The following is a 22,099-nucleotide window of genomic DNA, read 5'->3' on the forward strand; positions in this document are numbered from 1 at the left end:
CTCCACCTTACCCAGCATGACATCCTTCTCCAGCGACTGTTCTCTCCGGACAATGTGTCCAAAGTAGGAGAGACGAAGCTTAGCCATCTTGGCCTTAGTAAGTATTTTAAGTCCTCTTTGCTTCCAGCAAATAAGGTTGTGTTATCTGCATATGGCAGGTTGTTAATGAGTCTTTCACTAATCCTGATGCCTTATTCTTCATATAACTTGGCTTCTTGGATTATTTGCTAGGATAGCTATCTTTGTTTGTTCCATTTCATTTTTGATGATTTCCATCTTTCCTAAGTTCATACTTCATACATTCCATGTTCTGATTATTAATGGATGTTTACAACTGTTTCTTCTCATTTTGAGTGTGTCTCATCGGCAAACAAAGATCCTAAAAGCTTCACTTCATCCACATCATTGTGGTCAACTATACTTAGAGGAGGAAGTTCTCTTCCTCTGTCATATTTTGAATGCCTTCCAACCTGATGGCCACATCTTCTGGCACTATATCTGATAATGTTCAGCTGCTATTCACAAGGTTTTCAGTGGCTAAATCATTCAGAAATGGCTTGCCTCTCCTTCTTCCTAGTCTCTTAGTCTAGATGTTCCACTGAAACTTGTCCACCATGGGTGACACTACTGGTATATAAAATACCAGTATCATACCTTTCAGCATCAGCACACAAACCATCACAATATGACAAACTAATCCTTTTGGGAATAGGGCTTTTTTTTTTTTTTTTTTTTATGTTACTGAGACCATGTCAGTGCAAGGTACATCCTAAACCTAATAATTTCTGAGTCATAAAAAGAGATTAAACAAAAAAGCAAGCATAAATGGGGGGAGGAAGGGAAAATGTCACATGGAGATTGCCAAGGCTACAGTTGATGAAATAGAAATGGACTTTCCCCCAGAACCAACACAAAGAAAGCTTTCCTCTAGAACTGGTGTCTTGAATTCAGACTTTTAGCATCCTAAACTAAGAGAAAATCATTGTCTTTTCTCTTAAGCCTCCCATCTGTGGTATTTCTCTTATAGCAGCACTAGGAAGCTAACACACAAACCATCAGACTTTTCTGACTAGGTGTGTTTTCAGCCCTGTTCTTTTTTTCCCCAGAGCCAGAATGAGAGAGAAAAAAGATGTGTGTCTGCTGGCTCAGAACTGCCTCTCACTTTTACTGGCAGTGGGGCCTGAGTCAACCAAAATAAAAGTAGCTCATAGGTGCACCACCAAAAGCCTTTCAACTATAATCTAGTCCACCATGAGGAAACCAATCATTCTTCTCATCCACAAAAGCCACCAGAGTACCAAGTATGCAGATGTCCATATACTCACGGGTAGAGAAATTGGTGCTGATGGTGCCACTGGTGAGAGGTCCACTGGTGGCATACATGGTGACTGTATAGTGAGTACTAGGAAGCAGGTCAACCAGCTGGAACTCCTCATTGATTCCATCAACCAGGATGGTCTCTCCAGCAACTGAAATCAGATGAATATGAATAAGGACGGAAAAAAGACTATTCAGCTTAGTAAAGACCCACAAAATTCAAAGGCATTTCACAAGGCTCTAATGTTAGGGGATTTTGGAAAAATCTGTTAGATGTTATCTAGCTTAGCATCTTATTCCATGTGAGGATCCTTTCTCATCTGTTTTTACATCTTTATTGAGAAAAACATTTCTTATATTGAGTTCAAATTGTGTCCTCTGTAACTTCTATTCAGGTTTCTGGAGTTATAAAGGATAAGTTGAATTCCTTATTTACATGAACCTTTTCTCCCCATCACTCTTCCTAGCCAAGAACTCTCTTCTCTAGATCTAAATAATTCAGCTCCTAAGCCATTTGACCCTCAACAAGATGGAATAACATGGCAGCTGCAACAATGGGCTCAAGCATAGGAACACTTGTGAGGATGGCATAGGAGCGGGCAGTGTTTCTTTCTGTTGTACATAAGGTCGCTATGGGTTGGAAATGACTTGACAGCAACTAACAACAACAACTCATTTATCACAATTCCCAAACCCTTCACAATCCGGACTGCATTTCCCTGCATAAGGAACAGTTTATCAGTGTCCCTTTTGAAATGCAAAAAGTCAGAAGAGAATTGAGAACAATAATTGAGATGTACTGACCCATGAAACAAACAGGATCTGCTTCTGCTTCTATTTGTGTTATTTGCATTCATCCATCAGACTTTTGAACAGCCATGTGATACTGTTGTTATAGTCAGAGATTATTGCTAACCAAAGATCTTGTTCATAATCCCCTCCCCAACTGTGTGCAGCTGATGCTTTTGGATCTAGTAACAGAATTCTACAAGTATTGCCTTGTTGATTGCATTTTGGACCACTCTTTCAGTTCATTAAAATATCTTTGAATTTGGATTCTATCAATCACAGCTTTGTTTTATATACAAATTCATTAAGCATATCTTTTTTGTATTCATTAAAAAATGTGGGTAAAACTATTCCTTAAATCAGGGCCAATCCTTCTATTAGACCACTTTGGAGTCATTAAGCACTTAAAAAAATTTTACCAGGCACATTTCCAATCTAGGTAGAACCTGAGGTTTCAAGTTTCTTATGGTCTACCTATAGGCAGAGAAAGGCATGCAAATAAGTTAAAATTCAAAATGACTCTTTGTCAGAGAATATTTTTAGTATTCTCCTTTGCAACAACCCACTCCAGCCATATCCTTAGGCTCTTCCAACCTCTTCAAACGCACATAGGTTGCCCTTTTTCTTGGAATTCCTTTTCTTTTCCTCTTCTTGCTTTTGAAATTTAGCTAAGAACTGCCTCCTTTCTTTCTTGCAAACCTCTGGCCCCAAATCATAGCAGCCCATTGATTGTGGTCTATCATGGCCTATGCTTTCCTCTATGATGGTACCGCTCACATTGAGTTGTAACTATTTACTTCTCTGAGTTGTTTCTAGGCAGTGCATTCTGTGTTTTTTCTCTGAATCCCTATGGCCTTGTAGAATACCTGGCATATACGAGGGCAAAAGCATCTGCTGAATGAATAGAAGCTACTTTCCAGCACAGGACTGTGTACTTTATACCTATGAGCAGGTACTGCTGAATGCCTTGGGATGTATACTTAAGAGGAAATAGTGTTGAAACAAAGATTTGAAGGGTGCATTTTCTAGGTAGATAAGTGGAGAGAGAATTTTCTAGAGGAGGAAACAGTTGAGGCAAATGCATGGGGGTTTGAGATGACATGGGCCAGTTAAGAAATGGTATGCAAGGAGATAAAATGTACACACAGAAGGGTTAGGACATACTCATAAGAATGATAATTTATTCTTTGAGGAAGTTCATTCAATCAGCTATGTTGTTGTTAAGTGCTGTCCAGTTGGTTCTGATCCATAGAGATCCTGTATAGGGTTTCCAAGGAGTGGCTGATGAGCTTGAACTGCCAACCTTGCAGTTCAAACAGACTTTGCAGTCCAGTGCATTAACCCATAGTGCCACACCAGGACACCAACTATAGATAGGTCCAGCTAAGTCCAACTACAATTGATCATGCAATTTTCTATCTTAATTAAGGACTAAGTGATAAGAGATTTTCTTAATGCCTTGCTGAAATACAAATGTACTACCCAGTTTGCCAAAAGTTCAGAGACTATGTAGGATAATCACAAGGTTGTCAGTTCAAGACTACCAGTCACTCTTTGGGAGAAAGATGAGGTTTTCTGCTCCCAAAAAGATTTAAAGCCTGTGAAATCAGACACAGGATCACTATGAGTCAGAACCGACTCGACAGCACTTAACAACAACAACAACCCAATTTGCCAATAAAAAACACAAACACAAAGTGTTTTTTGGTAAAATTATTCTTAGTGAACCTGAGCTGGTATGAGTAATAAATAATTTCTTCTCCAATTTGCTTATTAATATCTTTTAGTTCTCACTCTCCCAACTTGGACAATAAGTTTACTTCTTTGTAGCTTATAGAATTGGCTTTCTCTGCCATTTTTTAAAATCAAGACATCTGCCTGCCTTCTGTCTTTTGGCATTTCTTTTCTCTGAATTCCTGAATATAGCCCACAACATTCTGTGATCACATGTATAATTTAAGCAGGGAAATAATTTTCTAAAAATTTTATACTATTTTATAAAAAATAGTAATAGGCTTGGACTATCCAACATCATTTTGCTTTGTGCTTTTTTATTTAACTCCTGGTGTGGTACTATAGGACAGGCACTGGACTGTGAATCACAAGGTCAGTACTTCAAATCCACTAGCTGCTCCTTGGAAGCCCTGTATAGAGTGTTGCTATGAGTCAGAATAGACTCAGTGTTACTTAACAATAACAACATTCAACTGTAAATGACATTAGGTGAGCATACATGATGAAGAAGATATTGAAAGTCACGACTGCATGCTGCTTCAACTATTAGAGCTGAATATTTGTACAGAAGCAAAAACAAGAAAAGAGTTTAATAGTTCTGAATTCCCTGTTATGCATTATATGCTCCAAGAACGGTTTTTCATACTCTGTAAACATCTAGAAAAGTCTGCTTTCTTATCTTTAGCATTTAGAGGTAAATCTTAGCTCATTCTGAGTCTGTTCTTCCTACCACTATTTTCATATTTGTCTTAGACTACATACTCTTCTTTCACCTTTCGGACAAGAGTTTGAGAACATCTTTACAAACTGCATCAGTATTTGAGGAATTTTTAGTTTAACCAAAGTGGGAAAACTTCTAACTTGTCCTTTAGATTGAGTAAATATCTTCATACTGGTCTGCAGTCCTCACTCTTAGCATTCCCACCTTCCTGGTACACAGGCCTGCAGATGCCCACCTGCGAAGTGTGTGAGAACAATGACGTAGTTCTCCACTTCTCCCACAGGTGCTTTCCACTGCAACAGGGCTTCCGTTGGAGTGATGTTAGTAGCAGTCAGATCTACAGGGTTGTCCATGGCTGAAACAGAACAGGGGAGTATGAATTAAAAGCAAGAGGAACTACACGCTGGAAGTATAGCACTCTTATCTCAAAGTTTCACCCATGGTGCACTTCTGCTTCTGGGCTGCACAAAGTGGTGGAATGAGTGGAGACCTCTTGTCTGTCTCCCCTTCAGTTCCTTCTCCTCTCCCATCCTCCTTTCTTCCAACCACCCAGTTTTCCCCCATTGCTCTGTCTCTTCTTTTCCATTTATTCATTGACTTCTTATGTGCAGAGCACTATGACAGATGTTGTGGATGACTCCAAAGAGATATAAGGTATGACTCTTGTTGTTTAAAACACTTAAATCTAGATGGAGAAATTAAGAATCCATAGAAATGCTTATCTTTTTCTAATTAATGAGACAGCTATACTGGCCAGGCTATTGGCTCTTCCATATATGTAGGTGCTGTGCCAGGTAGAAAGTTCAGTAGGAGCTGTGTGAGGGCAGGTGTATCCCAGCACCTAGGACTTAGAGGCACTCAGAGAGTATTTGTAGAATAAATATGTTGCCCCTAATGTCACATTTGATTATTGAATTCTTGCTTGCTTCATGACTCATAAGGCCTATTCAGTAGTGAGTCTTGCATATGCTTTTTGTGACACAGATAAGCAACTTTTGCAGGTTTAGTGAAGTCAAAGTGCATTCTGCAAATGCAGAGTTTGCTTATCAAAGGACCATCTTCCTATTCTCAATTGCTCATGCCCTAATCCTTTTGTTATCACTATGCTTCCCTTTCATAAAGTTGAGATTTATTTTAGAAATTGATGTTATTATAGTAGTTTAGGCATCAAACCTCATGCAATTTACTCGGTAGAACCAAATTGTTGGTTTATCTCTGTTCTCTAATTGAAAGTTTGCTGTTGTTTCTCCCTTGCCTACGTCTCTCATCTCAAAGCAACCACCAGGAAAAAAAATTAATTTAAAATTTGACTATTAGCCATTATCTATGCCTTCAGAATGCTTCAAATAAAGTCTGTCTGAGACTCTGATTATCTTGATCTTTTTGACATCAAATATGATACTTTGATTTTGTAACTCCAAAAGGTATAAAAACATAGCATAGAAAAACAACAACAACAAAATAAGACATTTCAGTGAGTTACCTGGTGTTTGCAAGTTGCCACAATAGCTCTGCCTATGCTTGAATGAAGGAAGTTTGCATTGATGCATCACTGAATATTGACTTCAGAGATGCTTGCAGTTTATGGCCCCAAATCCAAGGAATGAGTTTCTGACCTGAGCTCTGCTCTCTTTCACATTGCAGGCAAGAGCTTCTTGAGGGCCAGAGGTTATTGTCCGTAATGCATAAAAAAAACCTCACTTCTTTATGATGAATTGCTAGAAATTCCAGGATAGTGGGTTGTTGTCATGAGTTGCCCTTGAGTTGATTTCAACTCATGGCGACCCTGTGTGTGCACAGTAGAATTGCCCCATAGGGTCTTCAAGGTGGTGACTTTTTAGAAGCAGCTAGCTGAGCCTGTCTTCTGAGGTGCCTGAGTGGGTCTGAACCACCAACTTTTTGGCCAGTAGCTGAGTTGGAACAAACTCCATGGCACATAACAACAACAACAAATGAGGCCACTCAGGGACTCCTTAGGAAGATGAAAAGGAGCTTCTTTTGATTCACTGGTCATCACTTCTGGTTCAATATTTGTTGATACTTTAATGACCATAGATAATTTAATGGGCAGGGTAAGATTACATTTAAAAAGACCAAACCCCTCCAACCCCCCCAGAAAAATACCATGATTGGTTTATCTGCAGAGTATTTTTTTCCCCCTCTCTTTCTAAACTTCTGAAGGCATATATTTTCAACCATTGCCTAAGAGATCCGGTCTCTTGGCTTATGAAAGAATCTAAAAAAGTAGTGAGGAATTAATTCTAAGACGCCTTATCCCTAGTTCAGGAAATACCATCATCAGAGGAAATTAAGCCACCTCAGAGATCCAGGTGTTCTTCTAATGAGGCAATGCAGGATGTTTTCCCATGGACTGTGGAAATGATAACTTAAGTAGGTCTAGCAGTAGGCTGTCCTTGCTGGTAATGTCTACATCAAATCTTTGCTGGTTCTGCATGGTAAGATGGCTGAGGAGAAGGAATGGAGCTGCTGAAGGAGCCCTGCTCACAGGCTTATCCAAGGACCTTGTTTTCCAGAAGAAGGCCACTTCTGAGAACAGAACAAGAGCAAATGCAGCTCCTAATTGGGGGGATTTTGGTCACATATGTTAAAGCAAGGAGTCCTGGTGTAGTACTGTGGGTTAATATGCTGTACTACAAGGTTGGTTTGGACTGCAAGGTCAATTTGAACCTCAAGTCGGCCATCCAAGCTCACCAGCTGCTCCTTGGAAACCCTATGCAGGGTCTGTCTTTATGAGTTGATACTGACTCAATAGCACTTAACAACAATGTTCAAGCAATCCCTGATATTAGAATAACAACCCTTTCCCTTCTCTGCTCTGAGGTCTTTTCAGAAACTAGATAGATTCAGCAGGCATAATTCACAGCTAGAGTTTCCTTTCATCATAGGTTTTTGAAAGGTCACCTTCCAAATGGGCAATTTCCTGACCCAAACCAGTGAGACTCCTATTTGTAGGTGACCCTCTAAATTTCTAGTTTTAGGTAGGAATGCCAGTGGAGAGAGAAACTGTGAATTGTTTTGCATGCGACAGGGATTCAGAAGAGTGCTCAGAAATCGAGCCTCAGACTCCAGGACCACAGTGCCCAATTAGTCAACGTCACTCTCTGTGGTTTCTGTTTGCTACAGATCCTTGACCAGGGCCCTGGAGGGACACACAGATGGGGCCAAGCCTACCTGTGTGTATGAGAGTGCAGATGCGCTCACTCTCTTCCCTGCCCTGAACGCTGTTGAGGCTGATTTCGTATTCAGTAGCTGGGTACAGCCTGGTGATGGTGAATTCAGTCACAGTGTTGGGCACGACCGAGCTGTCCAGCCGTCCCACTAAGGAAAAGCAGAAGCCACAGTTAGAATTCAGCAGCTTTTTACTGAATGTGGTTCACAGCAGCACTTTGTCATAAAGCACAGATGGATGGGGGACTCTGTACTCAGTGGGGAGGGAGGAGAAATGATTCATGGATAGAGAATGTTGGAACTTGAAAAGACCTTACAGGCTGGTTCCACCCCTTCACTTTACAAACTCCTTGGAGGAAAGACAAAAGAACCATTTATTAGGTGGTTTCTAATAAACTGGTCTTCTCTGAGGCAATTACCTTAAGGCAGTATAGAAGGCATGCTTGTACAGAAAGTTCCATGCAATTCAAAAACAAGACAACCTCAAAAACTGTCCTGCCTCTCACTGGAAGTGAGCTTGCACCCCACTTTATAACAGTGTCACCCATACCAACCAAAACTGGCAGGTGAGATCAAAGTCAAGTTCCTCTGACTCATGACTTGTCTGGAATGGCAGAAATAGAACCATGCCACTGTGGTTCCCTCTAAGACTTCATCTGTCTTGGCCAGGTTTTTAGACATCCCTGAGGGTCCTAGTCTTGAGCTTTACATTCTTAGTTAAGTACAAGTGATCTTGTTTAGGTCTTGGTAGATTCTTTTAAGACTTTTTCTTTCTCCTTATAACACATAGATCACAGGCATCAATTAGCCCTGCTGGTGAAGGGTCTGCTTTCTAAGTGAATATAACAATCTTTTGTAGGGAAGCTAGTGAATACATAGTTTTCTTGGCTGCTCCCCATCTACATACACTTCTTCTAATGGAGCACACCAGAGAGAGAAGGAAAAAGGTGAGCAGAGGTTGATATCCTTGGGTTATGCTAATTATCCTATAGTAATTTTTACCCAGTTCCAAATCCTATTCATCGATGAGAAGTCTAAAAATTGTATTATTACCTTGTGTAGGCCGATATGATACCCGATAGTAATCAAAAGATGCAACAGGAGGGCTCCAGGAGACAACCACTGAGTCCTTGGTAACGTTGCTAATGGTGATGTCTTTTGGGGGATCGATTCCTACACAGACCCAGAGGGATATGGGAAAAGATAGAAAGCACTGTGTGAAAAAGAATTCCCATTCTTGGTTTTGTGTGAACTGAGAGTTGATTGTGCACCGGAAGCAGACAAGACCTTCTATGTATAGTTGTTTGCTGCTTTTGGGGTAGCCTCTACATATGGACACCCATCCTGATGGAATGAAATGCTGCCTGATTAGTTACATCCCCAGGATAAATTGCAGATAAAGCCATTGTGATCCATAGGGTCTTCATTGGTTGATATTTAGAGGTAGATGACAGGTCTTTCCTCTCTGTCTGTTTGGAAGCTCTACTGAAATCGAATTAGCATCAAAGCAACATATATGCCTCCACTGATATAAGGGTAGTGGCTGCATACTAGGGCATCCTTAAAACCATAGTCAGGTCAAAGTTTAAACTGAAACATCATAGGCCTGGCCAAAGCCATGTTCATGGAGAATATCTAAACAACATAAAGTCAAGTTGGCAAGATGTGTGCCTGTGTAGCAAATACTACCTATCTGCAGGTCAACTAAGAACTTTCCTTGACATTCATATGCTTTATTTTTAACTTGAAGTAGAAGTAATATTGTCATTTTCTCGGGGGAACTTCTCGTGGACAAACTAAACTCCATCCCTATCTCTTATTTTTTATCAGTTGCCTTTAGTTCAATTTGGAAGAACTGCCTATTGAATGTAGAGGGATTTCAGAGCACAAGTCCAGAACAAATCCACTTTCCTAAATTGTATTTCATTTATGCTGGATGCTTTGTTTTTCCAGTGCTGTGAGATGACAGGGTCAAAGTCAGTTGACTGTTTAATCCATCTGTACAGTTTGTGAGTTCTTGTCAGTACACAGGAAACTATTCAAACACACATGTCCTCAACCACATGCATACTCGTATTTGGAGTTGGATTTTAGAAAGATGAGCTGGCTGTCCAATTCATTGCAGGGTGTGTGAGTTTCCAAACCATATGCAAGTAGATCCCACCTCCTGACTGCCCCCTCATCACGTGGTCACATGCTACTCCCTCTGTTTCTGAAAAAGCATCATTTGCATCAGTGACCTTGCATAACTCATTTAAAAGATGGCTCTCCAGAATAAGAGTAGGGGTTTTATCCCTGTCCCTGGGATTCTTTTTAGGTTTGTAGAGGGAGGACCACTGGAATAACATGTTCAAGCCCTGCCCTGGTCAAGGTACTCAGTCTGTCCTGCCTTTCAGATGGAAGTTCTCTCTCTTATGCATCTTAGATATCAAAGGAAGAATCTTAGATAGCTGTTTCTGATCAGCTCACAGGTCCTCTGTAGACATACATATGAAGCAGTCTCCTACTCTCTGGAAGTTCTCTTTTTAAAATTTTATAGACTTGTCAAAAGTTACTAAGCCCCCTTCACTACCTGCAGCCATGCCCTCCAGGTTCACCTGTGGTGATGGAGCCCACAATAGGCTCAGAGGTCACTGTGCCATGGACAGCCACCAGATTCACGATGTACTCAGTGGCTGGCTGCAGGCCCATCAGGACAGCATGCCTCTTGGTGGCATCCAGAGAGACCTCCAGCATCTCTTTTTCTTCATCTCGGGGGTTGTAGTTCAGAATGAGTCTGTCTGCTGGAGGGGATGGGTCGCTCCAGGTGATGTTCACACTGGAGGAGGTCACGTGAGAAAAGTGCAAATGGGAGATGGGGCGGAATCCTGCAAAATAAAGGAAGGATGGCTCTGAAACAAATGTGAAGTGGAGGGGCAACTGGGCTAAGACAACCATCCAACTCTAGGGATCTACTTTCCTTGCTAATAAAAGCTATACCATCATCAGCTAACCCAGAGATTCAGCTCCTCACTCTCCAGTTCTCTCCACTCCCGTTTCCCCAAGTCACACACTGAAAAATGAATGCCCTCAGTTGGGCAAAACCAGAATCACCTCTGTGAGTGATTCATAACACTAACCCAGGATTGAAAATTTCTATACTAGAAGGAATTTAGCATGACCTTGTTTAACGTGAATGCCTGATTTTAGTGCAGCCACGGAACAATGGATGAAAAATCATGCTGGCCAAGTTATAGGAAAACAGACACAAATTTTTGAGAATGTAGTAACACTTCCCCCATCCCCCTTTCTTCCCAACCATCCCCTCTTGATGTATTTATGGATTTCTCCTCTTTCTCTAACCACTCTTCCTTTTTCTAAACGAAATGGGGTATTGGAAGAGTATTACCTGTGAGCTGCTCATACTGAGCTCTGCCTAGCCCTGAACCTGGTTGGGTGGAATTTGGGATTCCCCACGGGGTTTCTGCTACCTGGTACCTGTGAAGGCATCCACCGTGGACTCCAGGCTCTGCTGCCGACCCCTCTCAGCAGCGATGGATATGATGTACTCTGCCCCAGGCTCCAGGTCTGTCAGTGTGTAAGAGGTCTTGTCCTTGGGCACAGTGACTTCAGAGGCAATCCCGGAGGATGGGGTAAAGGTAATTCTGTAGTGATCAATGGGTCCATTGGCCTTGGTCCAGATGAGAGAGATGGAGGTCTCTGAGGAAGCTGTCACCATGAGGTCTCGGGGACTGTCAAGTTCTGTGGATCAATACAAGTGATCTATTTTACATAGATTCCATATCCTGAAGGATTCTAAACTGGCCAGGATCACACTTTGTTAAGCACCTTCCTTTGGAAAGATGGCCAGGGGCTTGGCAAACAGATGACCACTTTGTAGAAAGGCATTATTAGCTCAGACACAAGTGGAATACATCCACCTCTGGAGTAAAACTAGCTGCTGAACTTCAAACTCTCCATATTCATTTTCTCACAGGCACTCTCAGTAAGCCTACCAGGGCAATCCATGAGCCAATATTAAGAAGGGGTACACCATTTACGGCAACAGTAGCTACTGCCTGTCTCTGAGGTCATTTTAACTTGGCTTAGCTATGTGTGTGCAAGCGACAAGATCTGAGGACTCTTGGGGACTTATGTCCAGATTGTTCTTGACTTCACTAGGAGAGATTATCTACATAATTAGGGATTGGTTTCAAATGCCCAGCCCCATCCAGCTCAGGCTGTTTGTACCTGACTGACTGAAATTTACTCAAAGAAGGAAGCAAAAATGCTGGGTCCAGAGTAGCAAGGTTTCAAACGTATGCTTCCATTCCCTTTGATTTTAATGTTTTATTTTTCCAAGTCTAGTCCTCCATCCCAGTGGCCTGTACACACAAGTACAGGGTGAGAGACACCACTGTTTAGATGACTAGATAAATATGGCTTGATACACATGTACAAAGACTTGTTCTCTGAACAGTTCTTGACAGTCCCTCAGACAATGGGGGCACATATATAGCTCTATAGAGAATAGATGGGACTCCACACAGTGTACCAGACATCAGAGGTTAAGCACAGGAAAATCAATGAGTTGCATCAGCCAGGAACCTGTTCACTGGGCGACATTGTCTTCTGACCAAACCTTGCTTGAACAAGTCTCCATGACTCCTTGGACTTATAACTATTCTAGTCTTCTTCCCCACCAATCCTCCTACTCACCAGTCCTGGCATTCATGGTAGCGGGTACACTCTGTTGTGAATTCATGACAGCAGATATTCCAACTCCGTACTCCGTGCCAGGCATTAAATCTATTGGTAGATGCAGAAACACAAAACATGAGTCTCTCTATGTGTATGCTGGGGGTGGAAGAAGGCTGAAAACAAGAGAACAAATGGTCTTAGATCTTGTTTTTAGTCTTTCTTGAATCCTCTCCTAATTTTACCTATTAGGAAATTCTGATTTAATCACTGAAGAAATTCATACCATCTCAATAGGATGAACCTGGCCAGTATAGAACTTCCTTCTTGCTGTTAGTCACTTTGAGTGGTCCGTGAGGCTTCCCTTAAAAGTGTGCTATCCTCTGGAAGGCCTCCCTGTGGAACTCAATGTCTTAGGTTGGCTCGAATTGGTAAAGGGGTTTTTGCTTAAATTGGGAATTGGGGAGTGTATAATTGAGAAGAAGTATGTGGACATACAATGTTTTGAAGCATTTATTGAATATTGTATATGAGGACAGGGGCTGAAGCCATTTGTGTACTCCCAGGTCCCTCCTGAGAACAGCTGTGGGCAGACATTTTCTCTGAGCACAGGACTGTCAGACCTTTAATGTAATGGGATATAGAATTCCTATTACTGTGGACTCCCTCAAGGTAGAAAATTAAGGCAACAGTCAAAGGTTTAAAGCTAAGGGTTCAACCTTAGTGTTACTTCTGGAGACAAGTAGGAAAATGGAGAAAATGCTAATATTGTCCAGCTAAAGGAGCTCTGGTGGCGTAGTGGTTACGAATCGGGCTGCTAACATCAGGGTAAACAGTTCGAAACTACCAGCTGTTCTGTGGGAGAAAGATAAGGCTTTCTGCTCTCGTAAAGATTTACAGCCTCGGAAATCCTCTCAGGGTCACTATGAGTCAGAACCGACTCCACGGCATATAACCACCACCACCACAAGATATAAACCTCTCTGAGGAAATCTTTTGGGGACTCAACACAACCAAGGATCATTGATGGCTCCAGAAATTCATGAAGTTATCTGGTATCTCTCCTTACCGTCTTCTACATTCTTTTTTAGAATAACTGGTGTAATTGGTACATTAGTTTGCTATTTCTGGTGTTAGCACATTACTACCAACTTCATGGCTTAAAAGGATACAAATTTATTATCCTATAGTTCAGAAAGTCAGAAGTGTAAAATGTGTCAGCAGGCCTGTGTTTCTTGCCTTATTCAGCTTCTAGAAGCTGCTTGGATTCCTTGGCTTGTGGCCAGTCCTTCTATCTTCAAAGCTGGCAGCATAATATTTTCTGATCACCTCTCTTTCTGTTTCTCTCCGACTTCTGGTTTTGTAATCACATTTCCTACTCTGAATCTGATCCTCCCTTTCTTTCTCCTAAGAACTCTTTTGATTACATTGGACTCACTTGGATAATTTAAGATACTATTTCTATCTCAATATTTTACCTTAATCACAACTGACAAATTCCTTTTGCCATGTAAGGTGACAAATTCATAGGTTCTATGGATTGGGATGTGAACTTCTTCAGGGGCTACTGTTCTGCCTACCACACTGCCATCAGCTCATCTTCATTTATTAAGACTGGGAGTGCAGGAAAATGCAACCAAGAATAAGTCCTCCATGCCCTTAAAAGCCCTCTATGGTCAGTCTAAGTCCTTCTGGTAGGCTCTTTGTAGGGCTCTGTATGGGTGTTCCAGAACTGTGTCTGATTTTAATACTAGTCCAATTTAAATAACACTTGTGCTTTAAGAAAAAAAAAAAATGTTTGAATATGTTTTCAGCCTCGGTACAACTTTTATGAAAAAAAAAGGATAAATAGTCTTCTTTCCATCTTTTTGTAAAATGAAACTGAGATACAAAGTACTTCTGTGACCAGCTGAAGAAGTCATCCAGGTTTCTGGCCTCCAGGTTCAGGGCTTTTAGGATGATTGGGATTTCCTCATGGGACAGCTCTGATGTATTACCTGGGACCCCTGAATGATTTTGACAGGAAATGCATTGCATTGATGAGTCCTTTTTTTTTTTTTTTTTAAGAAAAACAACATGGCTTGGCTTAACCAAGGAAGATGAAAAGTTCTGCACCCACTCTCCCTCAGTAAGGCTTTAGAGCTCATCTCATACAACACATGACCATGCTTGGTATGGTGAATCTAGCAGGCCTTTCTGACCAAGCTCTGTTAAAGGAATACAGTCCCCAAGCCCTGTCCTGGGGGAGGTTTGAATCAGCACCCTGTTTTCTTTCTTGAACTAGCTCTATTCCTTTCCTAATCCTCAGTTCTTTCTTCCTCTAATGACAGCAACAAAATGAAAAACCAAATCCCAACTCATAGGAACCTTATACAGCATTTTGTTGTTGTTGTGAAGTGCTGTCGAGTTCTGACCCATAGCGACCCTGTATAGGGTTTCCAAGAAGCAGTTTGTGAGCTTGAACCGCCGACCTTGCAGTTCAAATGGCTTTGCAGTCTGGTGCATTAACCCACAGCGCCATACCAGGACTCTGTTATATCGCATTTACAAGACCGTAAATAATCTTTATGAGAGCAGACAGCCTCATCATTCTTTCTTGGGATGGTTGTGGGTTTGAATTGTCAATCTTGTGGTTAGTGGTCCAGTGCTTATCCTAAGTGCCACCAGAGATTGGAGGTAAAATCATCAGATATTGAAGTCTGACATACCTGTGTTTGTTTTCAGGCTCTGCCATCGTCTACCTGTGTGACTTTGATTGTGTAACATTTTTCAGCTCCAGTTTCCATAGAATGAGAATAATGACAGTATCTTAAGATTTATAACCCCAGAAACCCTAGGGAGCAGTTCTTCTGTGTTTATAGGGTCCCTATGAGTTGGAATCCTTGGATGGCAGTGGGTTTTGCTTGGGTTATCTCAGAATGTCATTGTGAGGATTCAGTGACTTAGTATATGTAAAGTACAGTGGTAGGCCCAGAGGGTAGGAACTTAAGTTCATTCTTTGTGGGTGGTCTTATCAGGTACACAGGTTGGTTCCAGGTACACCTGTTGTCAGTTTGCTAAGGCTTAGCCTGTTGGTTCCATTTGAAACCAATGACGCAGCAAGGCCAGATGTCAGTGAGGAGCTTGCCCCTGGCTGGGGTCAAGTACCTATCTCTAGACTGAGTGGGTGACTGCAATGCCTTGAATCTGTTGAAAGCCACACATTTATCTTTATCAATATGTCGGCAAGTCTCAGGTACATCTTTGGTTGGAGAAATTAGATTACCTTTTGGACATAGGCTATTTTTCTCAGACAACTGATTGAGATCTTCAATAACCTATAATGAAGTAAAAATTCTGCGATGTAGATGAAGGGTGACAGATTGTGGGAGTAAGATCAAAATTAGATGTTGCCAAATGGGCCTAACATGTAACGTTTTTATCCGAGTTTCTTATTTATGAAGCTTAAATGAAATGTTCAATAATTTACAACAGAATCATCTTCTCCCAGAAAACTGCAGAGCAGAATTTAAAGCACTCTTTTTCCAAGCTTTCTGTCTAGGGATGGGGAAGTGAGGCTCGCTTATAGGTCTGTGCCTGCTGCTTTCCTTTGATTATCAGTCTCTTTCTTCCTGTGCTATCAGTGAATTGTTGCTCTTTGCCAACAGGTAAAATGCAGTGCTGCTGGAAAAGAAAATGTGTATCCAAGGCATATCTAGTGTACTTATATATCAGCACTCTGAGGACTCTGAGGGATTTCTCACTTTTAAAAAGATCCTATTGCTCTCCATCATTTCTCCCTTTATCTTTTCATCCAACTCCTGTAAGTGGTAGCATATGAATGGCCCCATTCCCTTTGTTAGTATCAGCTCAGCAAAGTTATCCCATAGGAAACCACTGCTCTCTATCCCTTAAAGAATTTCCTTTGTTCTGCTTGGAGGCTGACACTTTACTCAACTACATCACCACAAGTCCATTCTTCTCTGAACTCCTAAAGCATACAAGTCATTCATCCCATAAACATGACTGAGTGCCTCCTTTGTGCCAGGCACAATGCTGTGCCTGTGTACTGGGAATGCCAGGGTGACCTGAGGAATATCAGTCTTGCCTTTATGGATATGCAAGTAATCTATACTAAAGAAGTCAATTAATTATTTACTGAGTATCCATACTATACCAAGTACTAAACAACATACAATAGGCAATCTAGAAGAATAATGAAGAAGGGAGGAAAGGAGAAACAAGTCAAAGATTTTTGAGTGTTTGATGGTATAAGTTTCCATGTAACTATAGCTTCTTGGAGATTCCTACTTGTTATTGTATTTATTTCTCACAGCAGCTCTGTGGGGAGGATATTGTTGCTCAGCAAACAGATGCTAGAAAAGTCTATTCTTTGGCCATGACCAGGAAGCTAATTGAATTATTGGAACGACAGCATCTTGGTCTAGGCACAGGTTCCACAGGAACACAATTGAGTGTTCTGGAACTCTTATTTTTTGAAATGCTATCCATAATTTGTTAAGATCTATACTGTCCAATGCCTTTGCAAAATCAGCAAAGCACAGTAATAGCTTTCTGGTATTTTCTGCTCTCAGCCAAGATCCATCTTACATCAGAGGTGTTATCCATTGTTACACTTTATCAGGAGGGATCAGTCCCTGGAGAAGTACATCATTCTTGGTAAAGTTGTTGTTGTTACATGAGGCGGTTCTGACTCATAGCGACCCTGTGTAGGGTTTCTGAGGAGCAACTGGTGGGTTTGAACTGTTGACCTTTTGGTTTACAGTTCTTCGCTGATCCTATAGCACCACACCAGGATTCTGATAAGAAGTAGTAGGGAAGTAAGTTATTCTGACTTACTTATCACCCATGGTCCTTGCAGTTCGGGTGAGAAATCACTGCTCATTATGCCCCACCCTGACCACTAAAGGATTCCATATTTCCTTGCCTTTACCTTTCCTAATCTTGGCTAGCTTTCAATGTACAACCCAAGCCCCCTTCTAAAAAGGAAGACTCACAGGAGAAAGTCTGACACAATGGTAGCAGCAATGGGCTCCAGCATATCAACTTTTGTGAGGATGGTGCAGAACCAGGTAGTGTTTGTTCCTGTTGTACATAGGGTTGCTATGAGTCAGAGCCAATTCAACAGCACCTAACAATGCATGCAAAGACTGGGTTTGGAATTCCAGTCTCTTGTTCTTTCTGTTACACCACAGCATAGAGTCTTACAGTCCACTAGTGAGGAATGGAATAATAAAGCTGGACCTTGGAAGTAATTTGATGCTGTCACACCTTGAGCTCCTAGCTAAGAAGGTTGTTTCAGAGAGAAGAGATCAGCATGGGTTAGTGTAGCCAGAGAAGGCTTTTGAGAAGGAGGCTTGGGTTGTACATTGAAAGCTACCCAAAGTTAGGGAAGGTAGAGGCAAGGAAATATGGAATCCTGTGGTGGTCAGGGTGGGGCATAGTGAACAGTGATTTCTTGCATGCACTGCAAGGATCATGGGTGATAAAGTCAGAATGATTTGCTTTTCTGTTTACAAAACTTAATCATGCTTACTACTGCTCAGTGGGGATATCAGTAGGGAGCAGGAAGCTCAAGGAACTGAAACTGCTGTTTGTTGCCAGCTAAAACATGAACATTTGGGGTCTACTGGCTTGGTTGGGTTCAGGTAGACATGTGAACACATGGACCTTTTTAAACTCTAAATTTCTGAGCTTATCTCCCAGGTATGTAAAGGACCATGAAACATTAGCTTTCATTTTGTTTTAAATTACAGATTAATATTCATTGTTCTCAGAACAGGATTTTCCCCCTCAAAATTAGAATAGTCTTTCTTTTCTTTTGAATTTAATGAAGTATTGCTAGCTGAAGGAAGTTTGACTTGGTGAAAGAGATGTCAGACTAATGAGAGGTCTGCAGTATGATTTAAAACAAAATCCTGAGCCCTGTATATAACTTATAATAAAACATATTTTACATATGAGAAAAAAATGGGGGGAGAGGTTGGCCTTCACAGGAAGGAATAAACTGAACACCCTGCATGCGGGAGCTTTCAGTCTACCAGGAGATACAAGAAAGTTCAATAATTACAATTCCGTGTAATTAGCACCATGATAGAGCATTGCTTCTTTGTGACCCTTCTCCCTAATAGGGATCATATTGTTATCATCAGCTCACATGTCTGTCTCCTCACAAGACTCTTGCTGCTGCTGTGTGCTGTTGAGTTGGTTCCAACTTATTGTTGTTGTTGTTGTTAGGTGCCATTGAGTTGACTCTGACTTATAGTGACCCTACAGTGACCCTACGCACAGCAGGATGTAACATTACCTACTCCTGAGTCATCCTCATAATTGTTATGCTTGAGCTCCTTGTTGCTGACACTGTGCCAATTCATCTTGTTGGGGATCTTCCTCTCTTTCACTGACCCTCTACTTTAGCAAGCATGATGTTCTTCTCCAGGGACTGATCCCTCCTGACAACATGTCGGAAGTGTGAGAGATGAAGTCTGACCATCCTGGTTTCTAAGGAGCATTCTGGCTGTACTTCTTCCAACACAGATTTGTTTGTTCTTCTGGAAGCCCATGGTACTTTTAATATTCTTCTCCAACATCATAAAATGAAACTGCTTCAATTTTTTATGGTCTTCCTTACTCACTGTTCAACTTTCACATATATATGGTGGTGGTGGTAGTTGTGTGCCGTGGAGTCAGTACTAATTCACAGTGACTGTGTACAGGGTTTCGAGGCTGTAAGTCTTTACAGGAGCAGAAAACCTCATCTGTCTCCCACAGTGCAACAGGTAGATTTGAACTGCTGAACTTGTGGTTACCAGTCCAGCTCGTACTCCAATATGTTACCAGGGATATGAGGTGATTGAAAACATCATGGCATGGATCTGACACACCTTAATCCTCAAACTGACATTTTTGCTCTTGAACATTTTAAAGAGGTCTTGTGCAATAGATTTGCCTAATGCAATATGTCGTTTGATTTCTTGACTGCTGCTTTCATGAGTGTTAATAGTGGATTCAAGCAAAATTAAGTCTTTAGCAACTTCTATCTTTCCCCCATTTATCATGATGTTATTTTTTGGTCCAGTAGTGAGGTTTTTGTTTTCTTTACATTGAGATACAACCCAATTGAAGACTGTGGTCTTTGATCTTAATCAGTTAAGTATTTTAAGTCCTTTTCACTTTCAGCAAGCAAGGTTATATCATCTGCATATTGCAGGTTGCTAATGAGTCATCTTCCAAGCCTGATGCCACATTCTTCCACATATAATCCAGTTTCTCAGATTATTTTCTCAGCATGCAGACAGATTAAGTATGGTGAAAGGATATACAATCCTGAAACACACATTTTCTGATATTAAACCATTTAGTATCTACTTGTTCTGTTCTAACAACTGCCCCTTAGTCTGTGTACAGGTTTCTTATGAACAAAATTAAGTGTTCTGGAATTTTTTTCAGCTGTCTCTCATTTTGAGTTGTGCCCCAACAGCAAATGAAGGTCCTGAAAGCTTTACTCAATTCATATTATCACAGGCAACTCTACTATGGGGAGGTACCTCTTCCCCAGTTGTAGTTTAGCATCTCTATGCTAGAGATTCAACCTGAAAGGCTCTTTTCTAGCACTATAGCTGACAATATTTTGGTGCTAGGCATCATGCTTCAATATTCAATATTCTGGTACTGACAGTGTTCCACTGCTATATGTAAGGTTTTTAGTTGGTCCAGGACCGGGCAGTGTTTTGTTCTGCTGTGCATAAGGTGGCTATGGGTCTGTACTGACTCAATGGCACTTAACAACAATAGCAAGACATTCAGAAGTAGTCTGTCTCTCCATCTTCCTAGTTGTCTTAGTCTGGAAACTTAGCTGGAACCTGTCCCCCATGGGTGACCCTGCTGATATTTAAAATACCAATGGCATAGCTTCCAGAATCACAGCAACACACAAGCCTCCATAATATGACAAACTGACAGACAAGTGGGGGCACTAGACAATTAGGAATTGAAAAAATTTTTTTCAGTGTGAAGCATGGTGTAAAATAAATGAGCCATAGAAGCAGCATGGTAATAGTAGTGATGGTGGTGGTAGTGTTAGGAAAACTTCTAAGTGAAGAAATCTCAGCTGGGCTTTGAAGGGTCAGTGGACCTTTGTTATAGGAAGGACAACCCAGGTTGGGAGAACAACATATGCAAAGACAGATCTAGTAAATTAATTCATGAAAACTAGGGACACAATGAAGAGTCCCTCCTAGGGAAATTTTCCAATGGTGGAAGTTTGGAATGAGAGTATTCATAGATGGAAAGATATTTGGAGACAGAGAGTCTTCCGGGAAACCCCCAATTCACAACAGATAGACAGCAATCCATTCTAAAATAGAGTAGAGATCCAAACTTCCAGGCTTCCTACCCTTGTCTTTTTGGATAACAGTAGGTGCTTCTTAAGGGCCCTCTGAATGAATCAGCCATTTGAGGACATCTCTCTGCTCTCTTGGTGTGAGTGATGTTCAAGCATCAAGATAAGCAGCCAATTCCAAGCTGACTATAAGGAAGAAACTGGCTCGACAAACACACATTTTAAAAATAATAATACTAAGGAGTTTTCTCAGATGGAGCTTTCTTATTGCCAGTGAAATTAATGAAAAACATGTCTCATCATCCCGTGTCCTACAGGAACATCCTGTCTCTGTGTCTTTACTGTAAACAACCACTCTTTGCTGAAGAAGCCAAAGCAGAAGCTAAAAAATTCCCACCTGGCTTTCTTCCTGGTTCACTTTTCCCCAGTCCTTTTAAACAAACAAGGGGACAGCTGAGTTTACGGCCCAGTTTTGTGAGAATGAGGAGTATGGGAGCCTCTGCTCTATTCTTCTTGGATCCTTGCAGTTTACCTGCCATGATCCAACCCTGGTTGATGGCCCTGGGTTCAGAGGGTTCCTTACTAAAGTGACCACTTGGGGTCACTGTGACTTCACCTTAAGGAGGCTGAAAACAGTCTGGCCTGTGCCCCCAGGCCCCTTGCCCTCCCTCCCTGTCAGAAGAGCATTGAAGCTTTGGCACTCAATTTGGTGTTTGTGTGCTGGCATGTCAAGGGAGTGCAGACAGGGTGAAGTGAACATCAAGTGCCTTGGTCAATGCTGCTTTGCCAGCTGGACTTCTTCTGGAATGTCGGTTTCTTCATGGAAAATTCTCCTGTGGACAAGCAGATCTCCTGCCTTTGCACCTTGAGGGAGCCCATCTTCTACCCACCACACCCTGTTTGAACCCAAATGGCTTCAGATTTGGGTTTGATAGTAGAACCCCATTCTGTGTGCCCATCTACCAGAAGCTCTGAAGGTGGTAACTTACACTGCCTGACAGGAGGTTTGCTTTCAGAAATCAGCTTGTGAGTGAGTGTGTCTGCGTGTGCATGGAAGTGTGTGAGTGTATGTTGTGTGGTGGGCTGTAAATTTGTGTTTTCTTACAGCCCTAAATCATACCGGTTGTACTGTGATCTCCGTAGCAATCTTCAAACTCTTGGTTTGAAACTCTGCTGATAATTTTTCTGACCAGTAGCTTACTGATTGGAGGTAAAGGTTGTCACAGCACAGAGAGAAGCAGCTGGTTGGGTCTTGCTGTGGGGAAGCATGGAGGTCAAGCCTGACTAAGGGGACAGGGGTGCAGTGAATGGGCCTGAGTGGCTGGTGAGCA

The 22,099-nt window shown here is 41.5% G+C and overlaps 1 protein-coding gene across 1 annotated transcript in view; it reads right to left on the reverse strand.

Moving 5' to 3' along the window:
* Nucleotides 1–22,099, reverse strand: part of TNR (tenascin R) — a 161,593-nt gene that overhangs the window by 86,681 nt on the left and 52,813 nt on the right. The window contains exons 8-14 of the mRNA XM_006867069.1: nucleotides 12,449–12,538; nucleotides 11,228–11,491; nucleotides 10,348–10,617; nucleotides 8,804–8,923; nucleotides 7,754–7,900; nucleotides 4,797–4,916; nucleotides 1,326–1,469 (exon numbers count right to left, since the gene is read on the reverse strand). Of these exons, the coding sequence (XP_006867131.1) occupies nucleotides 1,326–1,469; nucleotides 4,797–4,916; nucleotides 7,754–7,900; nucleotides 8,804–8,923; nucleotides 10,348–10,617; nucleotides 11,228–11,491; nucleotides 12,449–12,538 (1,155 nt within the window). The remainder of the gene's footprint in view (nucleotides 1–1,325; nucleotides 1,470–4,796; nucleotides 4,917–7,753; nucleotides 7,901–8,803; nucleotides 8,924–10,347; nucleotides 10,618–11,227; nucleotides 11,492–12,448; nucleotides 12,539–22,099) is intronic.

The sequence above is a fragment of the Chrysochloris asiatica genome, unplaced genomic scaffold, assembly GCF_000296735.1.
Source record: "Chrysochloris asiatica unplaced genomic scaffold, ChrAsi1.0 scaffold00100, whole genome shotgun sequence".
Taxonomy (NCBI): Eukaryota; Metazoa; Chordata; class Mammalia; order Afrosoricida; family Chrysochloridae; genus Chrysochloris; species Chrysochloris asiatica.